The 18,999-nt window shown below is 30.7% G+C and overlaps 1 protein-coding gene across 1 annotated transcript; it reads right to left on the reverse strand.

Annotated features, from left to right (window-relative positions):
* Positions 1 to 1,219: 1,219 nt before the first annotated feature.
* Positions 1,220 to 5,370, reverse strand: LOC137828931 (alpha carbonic anhydrase 1). Its single transcript, XM_068635696.2, has 6 exons — positions 5,023 to 5,370; positions 4,733 to 4,941; positions 4,381 to 4,487; positions 2,705 to 2,810; positions 2,446 to 2,607; positions 1,220 to 1,570 (listed from the first exon to the last, which is right to left on the reverse strand). The coding sequence occupies exons 1-6, from the start codon at positions 5,093 to 5,095 to the stop codon at positions 1,406 to 1,408; spliced, it is 822 nt and encodes a 273-aa protein (XP_068491797.1). The 5' UTR covers positions 5,096 to 5,370; the 3' UTR covers positions 1,220 to 1,405.
* Positions 5,371 to 18,999: the final 13,629 nt, after the last annotated feature.

Below are 18,999 nucleotides of genomic sequence, written 5' to 3' on the forward strand. Positions count from 1 at the left end.
AATTTGGCTTTTACAATAAATGTTTTTCAATTGCTAATTGGAGTATAAATGTTTTGTTTTATGCTCCTAGAATTAACACTTACAAGATCAGTTTGTGAAATCAAGTTTTCTCCAAAATTGCTTAAGGCTTTGGATATTTTTCTAAGAGTGAAGTAGGACTTGTTGTGTACTTTGATTTGATTTGTACCAGGTGTGATCAATCCTATTTCTTTCTTCATTTGTAATTCTGTAAGTACTGGTTTTCACATAGTTAGAGGGTGTTCTGATCTGTGGTGTGATTGTGATGTGCCAAAGGAAGTGAGTGTACTTGAGAGGATCAAGATCACTTCTTTGGTGGTTGTGTGTTTGTAACATGGTTTTTTGTTACTTAGTGGATACCCAAATGTTTCTGGGAACTGGATGTAACTCTTGGTGTAAGAGTGAACCAATATGAAACTGTTTGTGTGATTCTTTCTCTCTCTTAACTCTTTTATATATTTTTTAGTTGTTTTTATATTCTGCTGATAAAAACAACCGATTGAATCACAGAAACAACCGGTTAAATTTTTGGAATTCAACTAAAACTGTTTTATAACTTGTGTTCTTTCATTCCTCTGACTGTGATTCTTCTTTGACTTTCTTCATACCTTCAAACTTTGTGAAAAACGTTTAAAAACAATTGACCCCCCTCTTGTTTAAGGCCTTCAATTCTAACACTCCTTTCTCGGGATCGTTCCCTGGTCGACTCCCTGTAGCCTAAAGCCTTGGCCTTGCTCCTCATGGTTGGGCTTGGCCTTCTTGGGCTTGTCCTTCTTGGGCTTGGGCTACTTGCGCTTGGGCTTTTTGGGCTTGGGCCTCATCTTTTGAAAAGACTAATAAGAAGAACTTTAGATGTTTTGGCCCTTGTCCATTCCTCCTATTAATAACATCTTTTTTATTTTCATCAATGAACAACTTCACTCATGAGTAAATGTAGCAACCAGAGCTACCATATTATAAATAAAGAGCTGAGATAAAACAAAGAGAAAAAAAAAGGAAGACAAAGGATATGAGAAGGAATATTCCTTCTATATTATTTTCCTTACTTAGATCAAAACAAAGAATTTGAATATATAAGCACTGCACTCATTATAGGTCTAGTTAAAGAAACATAATGTAAAATAAAAATCAATAAATACTAAAATAAGAAAAGATAAATTAAAAACTAGACATAAGTACAAAATGAAACAATTAAGAATTAAAAAAGACAAAATTATAGAGATCTTGTATCTTATATTTATAAAGTTTACATCCATAAAAAATTACAGAAAACAAAAATGAAGTAAAGCAACAGATATTGTCCAAATATTACTAGCTTTATCAAACCTAGTACAATCGTATTCTCTAATGGAAAAGCAGTGGATATGATGCATGAAGCATGAAGCATTTATTTATGATACTTGGATGGTGGTGTTACATGAGTTCCATGCAGGTGGTAGTACATCTCTATTTTACGTCCATTCATTTGCTGAAGAGGCCTTGCATTGTGCTTGAATTCTGGCTTCAATGGTGCCTTCAGAAGCTTCAGTTGTTCACTGGATAATGTCCTCAACTGCATATTACACATTTCACAAAATCAATACAAATTTTATCAACCATATATATACTCCCAAAATTTACATCAAAATTCGAAACAATATATACTCTTAAATATATTCCTTTGAATAAAATTTATTAGAACCATAAAATATTGTGATTCATTCTTTTTTTTAACTAGAAAGCATCCTATGCATTGCACATTTTTAAATATATATATATATATGTAATGTTACTAACTCCCTTAATATATTAAAGTTATTTTACTTTGTGAATCAATCATGATGTGAAATTTTTTTTACATAACTTTTATAGAGATGAATAAGTGTATAATGTAAGAAGATTTTAAATTAATTGAATGTAAAATAAAAAATATCACTACAAGAAAATCATGAAATAGAAATCAATTTGTAGAAACCAAAAAAATTAGCTGCAATAGTAACTAAATTAGAGACCATTTTAGAAACTAAAAAGAAATTTGGTTTCTAAATTAATTTATATTATTTTCTATTATTGTTAAATAGTTTCTAAATTGGTATCTAATTAGCAACCAAGATTTTTGCTACCAAATTTAGAAACTAAATAATTGATAGTTAAAACCTTAGTTGCTAATTAGATACCAATTTGAAACTATTTAACAATAATATAAAATAATAGAAACTAATTTAAAAACAATTTTTTTTTAGTTTTTAAAATGTTCTCTATTTTAGTTTCTATTGTAACTAATTATTTTGGTCTCTAAAAATTGGTTTATATTTCATGATTGTCTTGTAGTGTATGTGTATATTGTTGGAGATCAAATATCGATCATAAATAAAAATATTTTTTTACAAAAATGGATGGAAACTTTATTTGATAAGTCGGTATTTTAGTTTTTCCTTGTGTATATACCTTTCCAAGAATGATCCAATTGACACCCTCTTTGCATGGTGGAGTGGTGAGAGAGCCAACATATGTATAATACCTCCTGCTGCTTCCATTTATTTCTTCAAAATCAATGGTGCCAATTGCAATTTCCTTTTTCTTACCTAACTCAACCAACTTGTCTTGAAACTGTATCCAAGAGCCACATATTAGCACTAACTTCAAAATTGCATTATTATTGAACCACACGATTTTAAAAATCAAGTGAATGTGACTTGCACTGTACCTGGGATATGAAAGGATCTGGATCACCCAATTTGTAGAGCACTGCCATAACAGTTATATTGCTAAGATCTTGGGTGAGGTGGACTAAATGGAGCTCTGCATCATGTCTGTAGTGGATCCAAAATTTTGACAACCATCATATTTAATATAATCATTATAAAATCTATTTAAATTCCATAACAATATTTTTTTTACTATTTTATTTGCTTATTCAAATGAATAATATTTTATTTTAAAATAAGATTGTATTCTTTATAAGAAGGTTTGTTATTTATATAATTTTCCCTTTCAGAAAAATTTGTCAAAGATTGGACATTGACTATTAAAGTGAAAAATAATACTCTTTTTAGCACCTTTTAATAAAATTATAAAATAGTGAATATAATTCGCTAAAAAAATGAAATTTACCAAATTTTATAAAATAGAAAAAATGAGTTTAAAAGTGTGTGTATCCAACATTTTTAAGCTTATTTTATGAAGACCATATGTGCTAGCCCAAAATTAGGAATTTTTTTTTTATCTTTGATAAACTATTTTTTTTATTCAAAAACTTGATGGGTAGGCTTCTTATCTATTGCAAATATTTTTTTTAGTTTAATTTAATTAACATCCCTAAACACGCTGCACAACTCATTAATTAGGACATGGAAATAAAGTGAAGAGTTTTTTTTATCAGAAAAAATAATAAAAATTATGGAGTAAACCCCACCAATTGCTATAGAAAAACCTGTAGATAAATCATGATAAAAGAATTGTTACTGAAATTTTTAGAATTAAATAGCTTACAAAGATAGTTGTACAATCTTCAAAAATGAGTTATGTTTGGGGAACCAACATTTTTTTTCATTAAAGAGACATGTACTAAGCTTGGAAAATTTAAGCTAAAATTTGACATTCAAAAAGGTTGTATTAAATATAAACTACTTTTTCTTTTCAGAAAGATTAAAATAGAAAACAAAATCGCAATTATATACTTTTCTACATCTATTAATCCAAATTAATCCAAATTTTAGATGTCTGAGTACTTATAGTAAGAAAATTATTAAAATAAATTATTATAAAAAAATATGTGACAAATGAATTTTCAGTGTGAAAGAGGATGTTATACTTCATGTTTAAAATTTAATATAAAAAAATATTGGTAAGTAGTTATTCCAATATATTTTTCTTATTACAAATATCTAGAAGATTTAATGATCGAACTAGGACAACAACTAATTTTGCAATTATAATAAATATAAAAAAAAACATATTTAATCCTATAAAAAAATACATATTTTCTCTATATTTTAGTCATAGTATAGAAGCTCAATTAAAAATTGACATTTGCCGGAAAAAAAATTGACATGCATTGTGGTTAGATCAAATAGAATAACTTTTTCTTTTCAATTTGGTTGAACTTATATATCAAGTCATGTGATAGTAACACAAGCTAAAAAAGATACATTACGCAACTTTGTAGAGCTACCATAAGCCGAAGGTCCATAACCAACTATTTGGCATAAAAAAGTAAGTAATGTCTTATAACACTTAGATTGGTTTAGAGAGAAAATAATAAGATTTTGTAAAGCAAATTCTTTGAGAAAGCTTAATCTTTTTAAAAAGTGTTATGTTGAAAACACACTCTATCATGTAACAATTCTTATTCTTAATTTTAAAAACAACATGTGAACTTACATACTACCGTTTGCCTTGTGCTCTGATGGCGAATGCCAGTGCAGTTGTTTTAAGGAGTAGTTTTTTCCATTTACATTAATGTCTCCTACTTTTCCTTCAAAGTGCACCTATAAACCAAAATATACATATATTAGTTCACACCACAAATTCCTTAACCACCTAATAACTCTAATTTTGTACATCATTACAACAAAATGATTATCTTTACAACATAAACATAAACATAAGTGTGTATTGATTTATATGTAATAAGTGTAGGTTATATGATCCTCAAAATGCATATGATGAATATCCAATAATGCTTATATGAGGCTAAAACAGAAAGAAGTGATTTGGTAGTTGAAGAACAAACCCCAATGTGGAATTTGTTGTTAACCAATGTGGCATTGGTAGGAAGATAGTTTCTTGCAATATTCTTGAACTGCTTGTTGATGACAATGTCAGACTTGATAAGGTCCACAGGACTCTGTGCTTTCCCATTTGAACATGCTGCAAAAGATGGACTCAAGCTTCCCCAGTTGGCAGGACCATTTGGACCAGTATAACTAAAATTAGCCGAAACTAATGCAGAAAGAAAACAAACAAAAAGTTTGAGTGAAGCAAATGAAAGGTAGTTAAAGTGAATGATGAAGGAAATCTTACAGTAATCTGCAGAAGTGCATAGAGCCAAAAGAGCCATGGAAGTGATCGCCAAGTGAAACCTCATCATGGCCATTGTGAACAGCAAGCTAGCTGTGTTTGCTTTGATATGAGAGCCTTTGTTTTATTCCTTAGCTTTATATATTTGTAATAGTATAGTTAAAACTATAAACTATTGGTATGTGCTTAAGGTTGTGATGTGCGTTGCATATATATTATTGCTGCTATGAACTCGTGGGGTGCTCAACTGGGGCGGTGGTTGACCAATTGGTCGTTTCTTTTACGGAATTAATGAGTGGAGAAGCCATTCCTTTCTTGTCTATTTAGGTACATCAAACATATTCTCTTCTTCTTTATTTAATTATGCTTTCTGTGAACCACAATTAAAGGGAACCAATTTTATCACTTTGCTTCACTCTACAAAAATCTAACAATTTTGTTCCCTAGGAGATATCTATGGAAACTCTAGATTTTATTGAAAAAAGAAAAAAAAAATGTAGTTTCAGATGTGATGAATATAAAAAACAAACTAGCGTTTAAGTAATTTTTGGGATATAAATTTTACTGTTTACTGAGATTTGTTAAATTTTGTAGGATTGCTATGTTATTTAATAATCTCATTATACACTTTATTTTTCTAATAAAATAATAAAAAATATTGTAATAGAAAATTTGTGATCTATCATTAGGTCGAATGGTCCTAAGACATACTTATCCGGTACCGACCTACCATAAGAAGAATGTCTTTAAGTGAAAATATATTAATATAGACTAAATCGTACGAAAAATTAAGTGTTACACTTTTTTTTCAAGAGTAAGAGGGTTCAAAAGCCTATAAATAGGCACAACAACTAAGTCAAATATATATTATTATTATTATTATTATTATTATTATTATTATTATTATTATTATTATTATGTATTAAATACTCATCTGGATTCTAGTAAGAGAAGGAAAAGTGAGAAAGTGAGAAGAAATATATCAAAATTAATAATAACTAGTAAGAGATTCTTGTTTGTTGACACTTAATCTTTAAGTAAAATTTTGGACAAGTGTTCTTATAAAAAATAAATTTGTACCCATTTTTTACTATTTTTTTTAATTGTGTAAAGAGGTCCAATTTCCATTATTAGAATAAAATTTTCATTACGCCTAGCATATAGTTTTATTAAATTCATTTTATTTTATATTCCTATTTATTTCCTCCTATGTTAGGAAAAAATAAGATGAAATTACCCAAAAACGAAAAGATATTTCGTGTTCTTTAAATGACCATTCTCATATTTCGGAACATCTATAAACATTGAATCAAATACTTGATGATTAGCTTGTAATAATAGTCCAAACCAAATATAAATCTTATGTTTTTTCTTAGGAGAATTTATAACTTGTTAGAAAAAGCATAAGGACTTTTTAGAAGAAAAAAAAGAAAGAAATGAGTTTGTTATTTAAATTTAACTTATGCACAAGTTAAAAGATAAATTATATGAGACCTTCTATATATTAATTCATTGCATTAATCACTTTATATTAATGCATTTTATAAAATGTTAAAAACTATGGGACTTTCCGCTCCAAAGTTGAGAATACAATGGCCAGCATGGAAGTTAATTAACAATGAGTTCGTTGATTTTTCCGGCATATATAGTTGTAGTTTGTAGTTTCTTTCTATGAAAATTTTGTAATTTTCTTAGTTTGTCCTTTTAGGTTTAATTTTTGTTTTAATGAAGAAAAGTATTTAACGAAGTTCCTTAACTGTTACGGGGAATTTTCAATGCGGATGATTAATAATATTTTTATGAAATTACTTTAGTTAAGAATGCTTTTATGAAAGAGTTAACATTATAGGCAACATAATATATTAAATATTTTGTAAAATATTCTTAATTAAACCCACTTCTAATACTATATATATATATATATATTTCTTTAATATCATTGAATTTTATATTATGTTAAAATATATTATTATAATTTTTTTATATAGATTATATGTACATAATTTTATATTAATATAAAATTAATATGATTTATTTTTAAAAAATGTACTTAAATATAAACAATTTGATTTTCTTTTAATTTTAATAATCTATGAATTGTTTTCCGTTGTGAAGATAATATGATTGTGAAAGGAGAATAATTAATCCGTGTTTTAACAAAAAAAGAAAAGACAGTGCCCTCTTTGTTGTCCCCAGAAAGTGCTTTTTATGTGCGTCACAATCCAATTGTGGAATCTCAATCAGAATCACCCAAAGTGGCATACTTTTATACGCACATGCATTTCAATAATTTTTCTTCTACTAAAAGGATCTTCACTAAATGCTAGCCTCAAACAAAAAGTTTTCTTATATGGATAGGAAATTAGTGGTCTCCTCAAACATTTGTGGCTCCAATTTTTTATTACAGACGTCGATCTTAGTTGAAGAATTGGATATTTGTAAAAAATAATCTGATAGTCAAGTTAAAGAAATTGAAGTATTAATTACTATTAAATGTGTATCTCTGTATTTTTAACGTGTATTTATAAGGATACTGAAATATCTATGCAGGTAAATCATTGACACAGTTTATCAAGTTAATCTTGTAATTAATTTTTTTTATATGTGTATTACTTAATTGATTATCTAAATTAAAACATGATTTATTTTTGGTGACCAACTCGTCTTCGGTCTTTTAAAGAATTGGTGGCATGTATAAACTTTTCCACAACCATATAATTATTGTAATTAAGTGATATGTGGAGATGTCTCTTCAACCATTTAAGTAACTAAAGTTATTATTAGATAAATAATAACATAATCTTATTTGACACTAATTGAGTCTTACACTTACATATTTCGCTTGTATGTCTAGAACACACTCTTCCAAATTCAAAATTGAATGTGTTTGAGTGTTTGAAGTTTATAAAACTAAATATTTGCACGTCACAAACTTTGATATTATTTTACACCTACAAGAAAATCATTAAATAGAAACTAATTTTAGAGACCAAAATAATTAGTTACTATTTGACTAAATTATAAACCATTTTATAAACTACAAACATTATTGGTATCTAAAGTAATTTCTATTATTAATAAAAATTTATAAAATAATTTCTAAATTGATATCTAACCATTAGCTACCAAGGTTTTAACTACTTGTTACTTTATATTTTAAATTAGTATCTATTAGTCTTTTAGACTAATTTAGATTATCTACATATCGTTTTTGTTGATATATGGATTTTAGTGTAATTCTTCCATATTTTCTTGTATTTCCTTTCTTTTTACTTTAATAATATTTTTTTCATGTGGTGACAGATAATAGTTGTTACTTGAGGTGTCAGCCTAGCTGACATATAAAGTTTTATAGTGATGTCTAATATGAGAGCTTTTATAAAAAAAAAATAGAATCTAAAAGATTAGTAGTTAAAACCAAGATCGTTAATTTAGATACCAATTTAGAAACCATTTTATAAATTTTTATTAATAATAGAAATCAGTTTAGATACCAATAATTTTTTAGTCTCTAAATTAGTATCTAATTTAGTCAATATAGTGACTAATTATTTTTTGTCTCTAAATTTGATTGTTATTTAATAATTGTCTTGTAGTGATAATTTAGATTTAAAGTTTAATTTAATTCTATAAAATTAGTTTATAAAGATATTTTATTTTTCACATATATTAGTTTTGTTGTACTATATTAGTTGTATATTTAGTTATGGTAAGATTTAAAATAATTTATAAAAAATATTTTTTTTGAGAAATAAAAAAAAAAGTACTTTAAACTTATTGTGATTAAATATCAATAATGATATTAGTTGGGTAACGATGATGTTAAAGTACTTTAAACTTATTCGCATAAACTTCTTAAAAAAAAAAAAACTTAAAAAAATTATGCGTTAAAACTAATTTATACATTATAGTATGCAGTTCCAAAGAGTAAAAGTTGCTACTATGTTCCACAAAGATTACTCTTTTAATTTTATTATTGTAAAATTTTATGTAGATAATATTATATTTTGTACTACTAATAAATTATTTTGTTCGGAATTTTGGGTTAATGTAGAACAAATTCAAAATTTTAAGTTTCTTTGATCTAAAGATTAAATAAGTATACAATGTCATACTCATATATCAAACAAAATTTGTTAAGGAATTTCTAAAGATGTTTAAACTAAATGATGCAAAGGAGAAACGCTAATACATCCAACAATTTCTCTCCATTTAGAACGCTCATACATCCAACAATTTCTCTCCATTTAGAGTAGGATTCAAATAAAATAAGATCGTCAATTGATAGATTATTGGTTCATTTATGTATCTTACAACATTTAGTTTATACATGTTTAATGTGTTTATGTGCTTGTTTTTAATTTGACTTGAGAGAAATACACCTCAGTATGGTTAAACACATTTTTGTTACTTGAAAAGTAAAACTAATCTTGGTATATGCTATAAAGGATGAGATAACTTTAAGTTTCACAAATATTGTTACGTACATGAGAAAGAGTACAAGTGAAAGTTGTCACTTTATTACTCATAACTTAGTGTCTTGGATGAACAAGAGTAAGGAACAACTACACATTCTATAATTAAAGTTGAATACATATGAGTTTTGTACCTGTATGAAAAATAATAAGGGGCCTAGACAGTACTAGTAACTTGTCGTAAGATGGTTGGTGTGATGACGATGTTAGAATGTCCATGAGTCTCTTGCTCTTTAAGCTGGTAGTCGTTACTCATGATGCTCTTTAGGTTGTTACTTGTTTCAGACGGTCTGTGTCAGGTTTGTTCGGTAGCGACCAGTACACTTGCCCCTGACTCGAAGAGAGTATATTCTTGAAGAGTCAAACAACTAGTGGGAGTCCCGAGGCGAGATGTGACCGTTTTGGAGCATTCAATGCCTCGCAGAAAGTGACACTTGCTTTTGAGAAAAAACCCTCATCTTGGTATGCATTGTGGCATCAGATGAGATCGACGGTGGCAATCTTATGTCGCTTCGTATGCTGAGTCATGTGAGGCGTGGGATGATGTGGGATCTAACGGCGTAGGGCCCGTGTGTAGATAGCTATATATAAGAGCTCCTTGGGTTGTGAGGGGGTTTGCAAGTTGACAGGGTTCATTGAGTGCTCCGAGTGCCGACCTAACCATTATGTCTTCTCTATCTCGTATCCGCCCAAGGTTAGTAATGTCTTCGTCTTCCTCCAATTCTTCCGATAATATAATTCATGTTGAGTCTTCTGTTACACGTAGCATGTCTAACGGTGAGAGAGAGGGGGGTGATTCGGACGGTCCAAGCTATGATTGGGTTGATCCATCTGTTTTGAAAATTCCAACTAAGTTTAGGGATTCCAATATGTTAGATCAATTTTTATCTACCACCTTTTTTAACAAACCTGATTGTCCGACCGATGCGGTGATGGTGGACATTTGTGGTCATACCGACCGTGTGTGCCATGGTCAAGAAAATGCACCACAAGATTTTTGTCTTCGTATATAACACTTTCTTTTCTTACCTGCATATATTCTACGATTTTACCATGGGGGTCCTTCGGATCCTTAATGTAGCTCTTACCCAGTTACACCCTAACTCGTGGCGATCCTTCAAGCGTTCTGAGTCCTTTGCGACCTTTTCCAACTTATCCCCACGCCCCAATCTTTTCTTTTTTATTGTAGAACTCATCCTAGTATTCACGTGAATTGACTGTCGATGCTAAACCCACGGGAAATCGAAAGAGGGGTTGTCCTCCCAAGGCTCAAGCGGGCGCTGGGGTGGGGTATTCTTCCGTGAAGTGACTGTCGATGCTAAACCCATCACTTCAAGTGGCGTAAACTTTGGAGTTTGACCTGTTGCTCGAAGACGAGAGCGTCCTAGCAGTTGTCCTTACCAGCAACCTGATCGAGGAATTGTTTGAGTTGAAAAGCCGCACCACGTTGGCCGGAAAAACTCTTGGTGAGGAGATGAAGAGGACTAATACGACGTTGGTTTCGAATCTGAAGGCGGAGCTAGCCGAGTCAGCTAACTCTCTGAAGGCAGTCGTGCGACCGTGGAGATGTGCAAAGAAAAAATGTGCTAGGATCAGGTGGCGGCAGAGGCCGTTCAAGAGGCCTTGAGAGCAAGTTGTACCAAGGTTGAGGCCGAACGAGACCAACTTTTGAAGGGGAAAGTCGACGCGGAAGAGCAGGAGAAAACGCTTGCAGCAAAACTTGAGAAATGCCACTCGTTCCTTCTGCGAGTGAATGAGGAGATATTCTGGCAAGGTGTCTGGTAGGTGGCCTTTTATCACAGTGTGTCTGCCAATGACCCTAAACCTTAAAGCTTATGGATGGTGAGAAGTTGTCATGCCAATTGGAGGAGGGGATGCTCCAAGATGAGTGGTGAAGAGCCACCACTTGAGGTGTTCTGCACTCAAGATAAGACCCAAAGATAATAGAAGACTCAGCTCACTAAACACTCTAACAGAGTTTCTTTACTTTCAAAATTCAATGTGTCAAATACATGAGGCATGACACTCTAGTCATAGGAGAGAGTGTCTTGAAGAGCAAGATAGAGGGGTAGGGGTGTCATTTGAGAGAAACCTTCTAAAGGGGTAGGGTAGGGGTCCGATGATGTCCATTTCCCATTTCACGAATGGCCGCAAAGAGAGAATGTAGTGAAGGTTCTCGGGCTTCTGATGGTGTAGAGTGTCGTATTCCTGGCACTTTATACATTTTTGCACAAATTTTGTGCAGTCGCCATGTACCGTCGCCAATAGTAACCTGTCCGCACTACTTTAGCTACCATTGTCCTGACTCCTAAATGGGTGCCGCAAATTCCCAAGTGTAGTTCGCGTATGACATAAGTTGCCTGGTCGGGTGTGAGGCATTTGAGGAGTGGGCAAGTATAGCCTCCTCGGTAGAGTTCTTCACCTATTAGCACAAATCCGGTTGCTTGTTGCTTTATTGTCTTTTTGGAATGCTCTACGCATGTTCCATCGATCAAGAATTGTTTAATAGGTGTCATCCAGTTTGGCTCAATTTTGCTCGTCATGCATTCTTTTAAACCTACGCTAGGATTAGTCAAGGTGACATGAATGACTTATCGATAAAGTCCTTTTTTCTTAGTTGTTGCCAGCCGGGAGAGTGTATTTGCCGTGTGTTTTGTTCTCGTATGATGTGGTGGATAGTTACTTCGGAAAATTTCTGAAGTAAGTTCTTCATGTGGTGATAGTATCGTTGCAATAATGCTTCTCGGACTTCAAACTCGTCCTTCAGCTGGCCGACCACCAGTTGAGTGTCGCGCTTACATAACAACTGCTTTACGTCCAGATCAATAGCAAGGTTGAGACCAGCTATGATGGCTTCGTATTCTGCCTGATTATTCGAGGATTTGAAGTCAAATGTCAAAGCTTGTTCAATGAGGATGTCGCATGGCCCCTTGATGAACATATATTTATTCACACTCACTAGCCTTATTCATAGATTATTGAACTATAATAATAAATAAATTCATTGTTTTAATTAATATTCTTGTAATTGGGTTTATTTGGGCATTAACTATTATTTTATGTTTTTAGAGTAAATTATCCGGAGGAAGCATCTACCTTTGTGAATGGGCCAAATATGCAAAAGTCCAAGTTGCTTCTTGAACCAAAACAGGAAACAAATTCTAAGGAGAAGAAAGAGAAAATAAAATCTACAATTAATTCTAACAACTGCTTTACGTCCAGATCAATAGCAAGGTTGAGACCAGCTATGATGGCTTCGCATTCTGCCTGATTATTCGAGGATTTGAAGTCAAATGTCAAAGCTTGTTCAATGAGAATGTCGCATGGCCCCTTGATGAACATATATTTATTCACACTCACTAGCCTTATTCATAGATTATTGAACTATAATAATAAATAAATTCATTGTTTTAATTAATATTCTTGTAATTGGGTTTATTTGGGCATTAACTATTATTTTATGTTTTTAGAGTAAATTATCCGGAGGAAGCATCTACCTTTGTGAATGGGCCAAATATGCAAAAGTCCAAGTTGCTTCTTGAACCAAAACAGGAAACAAATTCTAAGGAGAAGAAAGAGAAAATAAAATCTACAATTAATTCTAACAACTGCTTTACGTCCAGATCAATAGCAAGGTTGAGACCAGCTATGATGGCTTCGTATTCTGCCTGATTATTCGAGGATTTGAAGTCAAATGTCAAAGCTTGTTCAATGAGGATGTCGCATGGCCCCTTGATGAACATATATTTATTCACACTCACTAGCCTTATTCATAGATTATTGAACTATAATAATAAATAAATTCATTGTTTTAATTAATATTCTTGTAATTGGGTTTATTTGGGCATTAACTATTATTTTATGTTTTTAGAGTAAATTATCCGGAGGAAGCATCTACCTTTGTGAATGGGCCAAATATGCAAAAGTCCAAGTTGCTTCTTGAACCAAAACAGGAAACAAATTCTAAGGAGAAGAAAGAGAAAATAAAATCTACAATATCTCAGAAACAGAATTGGAAGCAAATCTTCTGCAAAATACAAGAATTCTGGAAAATTGGAAACTTGGAAACTGTTAACAAAATATAAACTACAATATTTTCCCAAGATCCTTAGAGCAGAAAAGCCTATAAAAGGACACAAGCATCAAGGAGAAAAGGGAGAGTTTCATAGGGTTTTCTTAGTTTATTTTCTTCTTAGTAATTTTTTTTTTGCCTATGCATGGAAGGCTAAACCTTTTTGGTTGATTCCTTTGTATTTTTCCATTGAGTTCTGAGGTTTTGTTCAATAAAAGTTTCGATTTAAAAAAAAACATTATACTATGGTCAAGTCAGTGCTCAGTTTAGGGAGGTTATGGTGAGATCTGAAAACGTACTTTTCTCCTTTCTCCAGCCCCCTTTATATGAGTTTGTTTCATGTCTTCGTCTGTTACACCTTGGAGATGCTACATTCTTCCTAATCCAATGCTAATGGTCGCTTATTAATGATATTCGTTACTCATTTAACGCTCATGAAGGCTATTAATGATGCATGTTACTTATTCAATGCTGATGGTAATCGCCACTAACACCTGTTACTCATGATACTCTTTATGCTGTTACTTGTTTCAGACGATTGGTGTCAGGTTCGTCTGGTACCGACCGATACAAATTCCAAATTTTCTTTTCACGAATTTTATAAATTAAAGTCCTTAGAAACTATAATATCCACCATGGTAACATTCAAATTTTATATGATAACAATGTTGTTATAAGTCTTTCAATGATTCATATATTGTATTCTAAGGCAAAACATATTGAAATCAAGAACTACTTCATTATGGACCTTCAAAGGAGAACTGTGGACCTTCACTTCGTACTTGTAGGAGATTAGTTAATTGATATTTTCAAAAACCCCCTACTTAAGGAAAATTTATTTTTTCTTTTTGCAAACTTTATTAGACATGATTTTTTTTAAATATTGAATGGTTAAGATATGGTTAAGACATACTGCCTACAAGTTTTTTGTGACCATTAATGTTAGAGTAAAGTTCAAATAGACTTTGATTGATTTTAATTAAGTGTTGATAAACAATAAAGTGTGAAATGATTTTGCTTCGTTTGTAAGAAAAAAAGTCTTTAAACAGATCATGTGAGACGCAAACTATTTTATCTAACAGACGATATAATATATGTGTTCTCTTGCTTCTTATGATAAAGTTAAGCTCTTATTAGACAATATGCACATAGTCTCTAAGCTAAGTTTGTATATGAGCTTATTTTGTGTTGCAACTAATGTTCTCATTTTCATATCTAACAAGAAGATCTCTTAAAGGACGTGTTAAAGATGCTTCACTCCAACACACATTTTGAGGTCCCTCATGCCAACTATAGGAAGAATTTGGTTGAAATCTCTCTAACTGAGGCATAATAAGTCATGTCATCCATCAAGATGTTGCTTAAAGAATAGATAAGCATTTAATGTTACTTATAGCGCATTTAATGTATCTTAGTCATGCATGAGCAAACAAATGCTTGAAGATAGAGATCAAAAGTGAAGTTTCTCAACAAGCATAAAAGAATTTGTAACAATTCTTTTCTCAACTCTGTATATAAAGAAATATTCCAAGTTGAAGAGCATAACAAAGTGATCAAGAGTTGTCAAAACATTGCTAAATTTGTTGCTCAATGCTTCGGTACCCAAAACTTCACAAGAACATTTCGTATTCATGTTCCTATAGCAAACTAGTAGAATGTTCAAACCTTGTATTCATTAAAAGACGTGTTTTCTTTACCTAGTGAGCAAAACATTTTTTTATATTTTAGATCACTCCCTTTCTTCACAAAACCCTTAGTCAAAACTGGTTTTTTTCCAAACATTACTCGTATCTAGCAAGGAGTGGTTGTGTTCCAAAGAATACTATACGTTGTCCTGGTTGCGTTCAAAAAAATACTCAGGTTTTTAGCCAGGTGTGAAGAAGGTCTAACCAATACCATTTGTCTCTCCGTAATGTTAGTTTACTTAGTGATACTTGATCAAGTTGATTAGGAACTAGATGTAGTCTACCTTCACAAATGAACCAATATAAAAATTTATAGCGTAACCTCTCTTTCCTAAGCTTATTTAAATTGCATGTTATATAAATTGCACTGACAAAAATAAGGAGAGCTTTTAAAATGCCAAGCTTTTATAAACATTTTTTGTTAAATCATCTATCACTACAAGAAAATCATTAAATAGAAACTAATTTTAGAGACCAAAATAATTAGTTACTATTTAACTAGATTAGAGACCATTTTATAAACTGAAAAAATTATTAGTATATAAAATAGTTTCTATTATTAATAAAATTTTATAAAATAGTTTTTATATTGTTATCTAACCATTAGCAACCAATATTTTAACTACTTACTTCTTCATGTTCTAAATTAGTCTCTATTAGTCTTTTAGAGACCAATTTCAAATCTAATATATTAGTAACTAAATCCTAGGTAGCTAATTTAAATACCAATTTAGAAATCATTTTATAAATTTTTATTAATAATAGAAACCACTTTAGATACCAATCATTTTTTAGTTTCTAAAATAGTATCTAATTTAGTCAATATAGCGACTAATTATTATTGGTCTCTAAATTTGATTACTGTTTAATAGTTTTCTTATAGTGTCTAAAGATTAACGCTTGTCATCACCTCATCATATACAAACTTACGAAATTTGGGAATAGTTTTGATACACAGTCCAACCCTTGTTAAGACCTTAGACAATCTACACCCCACTAGACAATGTAATGCTAGTAGACCATGTTAGAATGTATGCCTTTAAACTAGAGGGGGACTGAATGGTTTAAAGAAGGTTTTCGCAAACTTTTTAAGATAGAATGAAATTCTTTGCAAGAAACCAGATTTAGGAATTCAGTTTGTCAAAAACAAAGTTCAAAACAGAAAAACAATCGGTTGTTTCGCAGAAACAATCAGTTGTTTATACAAGTAATATAACAACAACTAAAATTAAAGAGTTTAAGGAAGAGAGAATTGCACAAACAGTTTATACTAGTTCACTCTTAACCCAAGAGTTACATCCAGTTTCCCAGAAACCATTGGGGAATCCACTAGGTAATCAAATCTAGATTACATACACACACCACCAAAGAAGTGACCTTGATCCCCTCAAGACACACATTTCCTTTGGCTCAGCACATACACCACCAAGAATGTTGATCTTGACAACCTCAAGAGCACACAACCCTTCTTGGCTTTACAACACCAGAATGTTCACAAATCACATAACGAATTACACTGTTACAAAATCAACTGAAATCAATACAGAGTAATCCTATTCCACTTCTCTCTCGAATAATCAAAGCTCAAGTTTTAAACTCAAATGCTTCAAAACTCTTTGAAAAACTCAAATCTATTTTTCTGTCTTATTGTTTGTTATAAAACATTAACAAACTATTTATAGTATTCAAATCTTGGTCAAAGCATTTAAAGCAGGAGCGTATTCAGTTATGAAATCAATTAAAGCTCTTTTAACAAACAAAACTATTTTATGTTAGGATTCCAAACAAACAATCGGTTGAAATAACGAATCAATTGGTTGTTTGGGTTTGACAGCATGTCAACCATCCAAAACAGTTTTCAAACTTTTTCAAAAACACCTAAGTATAAAACAATCGGTTGTTTCGATAAAACAACAGATTGTTTTTCACTTAGCTTGAAAAACACTTTAATCTTAAAAGATTTGAAAACACTTAAGCTTTAGGTTCAACAAAGAGTGGATTACAAATATAATCTACCCCAGATCCTATTCTAAAGCACCTCAGCAACAACAAGCACATCCAGCCTTCCATCAAACACAAAGGATTTGGATTCTTCAAAGCTTGAACACACTTGATTCAACAGACCATTCATAATTTTTTTATGATAACAAATAATTTAAGTGTGTTACATACTTGTTTAAATGTGACTATTTTGTAGGAATATTTTAACCTATATTTCGTGTAGCTGAAGGATTATATAGATCACTCACTATCTATAAAAAGTATAACGATAAACAATCCAACAGATGATAATTTGAATCAAAGATGAATAAGTCGTAATGGTCAATTTTTCTAGATATATATTAATAGTTTGAAATATTTTTCCAATGTTTATAAAATTTGTAATTAAAAATGATCTCATGATCAATAGTCTAAAGTTAATTCTATAAGGAAACGATTTAACGTTTTTTCAATTTGAAATCTTATGTTTTCTTCTTAATGGATGACTTTATATAAGTGTTGAAGAAAATAGTCATTGTAGATCCTTTTCTACCATTAAGCAATTCATATTCACTTAAAGTTCTTTGATGGAAAACTAACCTCGTACATGATTGTTTCCAACAATTTCTACTAAACGATAAAAAAAATTAAAAATGTGAAAAATACCTTAAACCCTAAACTTCAATCTTCCTTAATTGATGCAACAATCAAGAGAAATTGATGAGTAGAGGGAGATCCACCATTTTGAATTGGACATTCAAAGATAAGGACCAAACGTTCTAATGAAGAACTAAGAGAGAATTATCACTTCAAGAAAATTATTCAAATTCCAAAATAAGAAATTGTGAGTGCAAGAGTCTTCAAAAAGGTTTTATATACTATGAACCTTATACTCTGGGTCCAAACACTATTAATGTCCATCTAATAAGCCTCTTAAAAACGAAGTCCAAAAGGTTTCTAATTACAAGAAAAAAAAAACACATACAAGGCCCAATAAAAATCAGTCACAAACAAATATACAAAATAAGTATAAAACCCAAAACAAAAAATTATACAAAAGTACACCAATTCTATTTTAGCTCCAAGCCTACTCTATAGTCCTTAGGAAGGTCTCATCTTTGATGCCATCATACCCTCTTTCTTGAAGAAAAAATTAATATCCAATTTAGCTCTTTATTACCTACGAGCAAACTACAAACATAAGTTCTAAAAAGAACTCAAATCTAAATAAAATAATCCAAAAGTAGAAATATATCTAAATTGATATTTGGATTCTATGAGAGACAAATCTCTTATTATCAATGTGCTTGACCATTTTCCTACAAGATCAAATACCAACATGAAATCAAATAATTTCAAAATAAATGTTCCATTTAAAAGTACACAAAGAGAAAAATCATCCTTAGAAGCAATAGAAATATAGATGAAATGTTCTTCAATATTTATACAATCAAATGAAAAAAAGATGACAAATTATTAAAAACATAATTATTTTTTTCGAGGTTTTTTTTTATCTACTTTTCTTCTCCAAATTGTATTTGTCATTGCTCCTGGACATGTTTTCTAGGCAAACAAAAGGGAACACGTTAGTAAGTTTTTACAATGAAAAGTTAGAATCATGATTTAAATGAGAAGAATCAAAGTTTTGCAATCCTCCTATAATAATTCTTTCTGGATCATACTTGTAAAGGTGTTATTAAAGACTCTCTTCTTTGGATTTTTCTTACTTTTTTTTCTTCTTTTTTTTTTCTTTTTTATCCTTTCTTTC

Source organism: Phaseolus vulgaris, chromosome 7 (assembly GCF_051622355.1).
Source record: "Phaseolus vulgaris cultivar YP4 chromosome 7, ASM5162235v1, whole genome shotgun sequence".
In the NCBI taxonomy this organism is placed as follows: domain Eukaryota; kingdom Viridiplantae; phylum Streptophyta; class Magnoliopsida; order Fabales; family Fabaceae; genus Phaseolus; species Phaseolus vulgaris.

What these genes read in the sequence shown, in the direction of transcription:
- LOC137828931 (XM_068635696.2), bottom strand. Translation starts at nt 5,095, where the DNA reads ATGGCCATGATGAGGTTTCACTTGGCGATCACTTCCATGGCTCTTTTG. An exon ending in ATGCACTTCTGCAGATTACT is followed by an intron (nt 4,942 to 5,022) that starts GTAAGATTTCCT and finishes TTTCTGCATTAG; the next exon opens with TTTCGGCTAATTTTAGTTAT. An exon ending in CACAAGGCAAACGGTAGTAT is followed by an intron (nt 2,811 to 4,380) that starts GTAAGTTCACAT and finishes GATCCACTACAG; the next exon opens with ACATGATGCAGAGCTCCATT.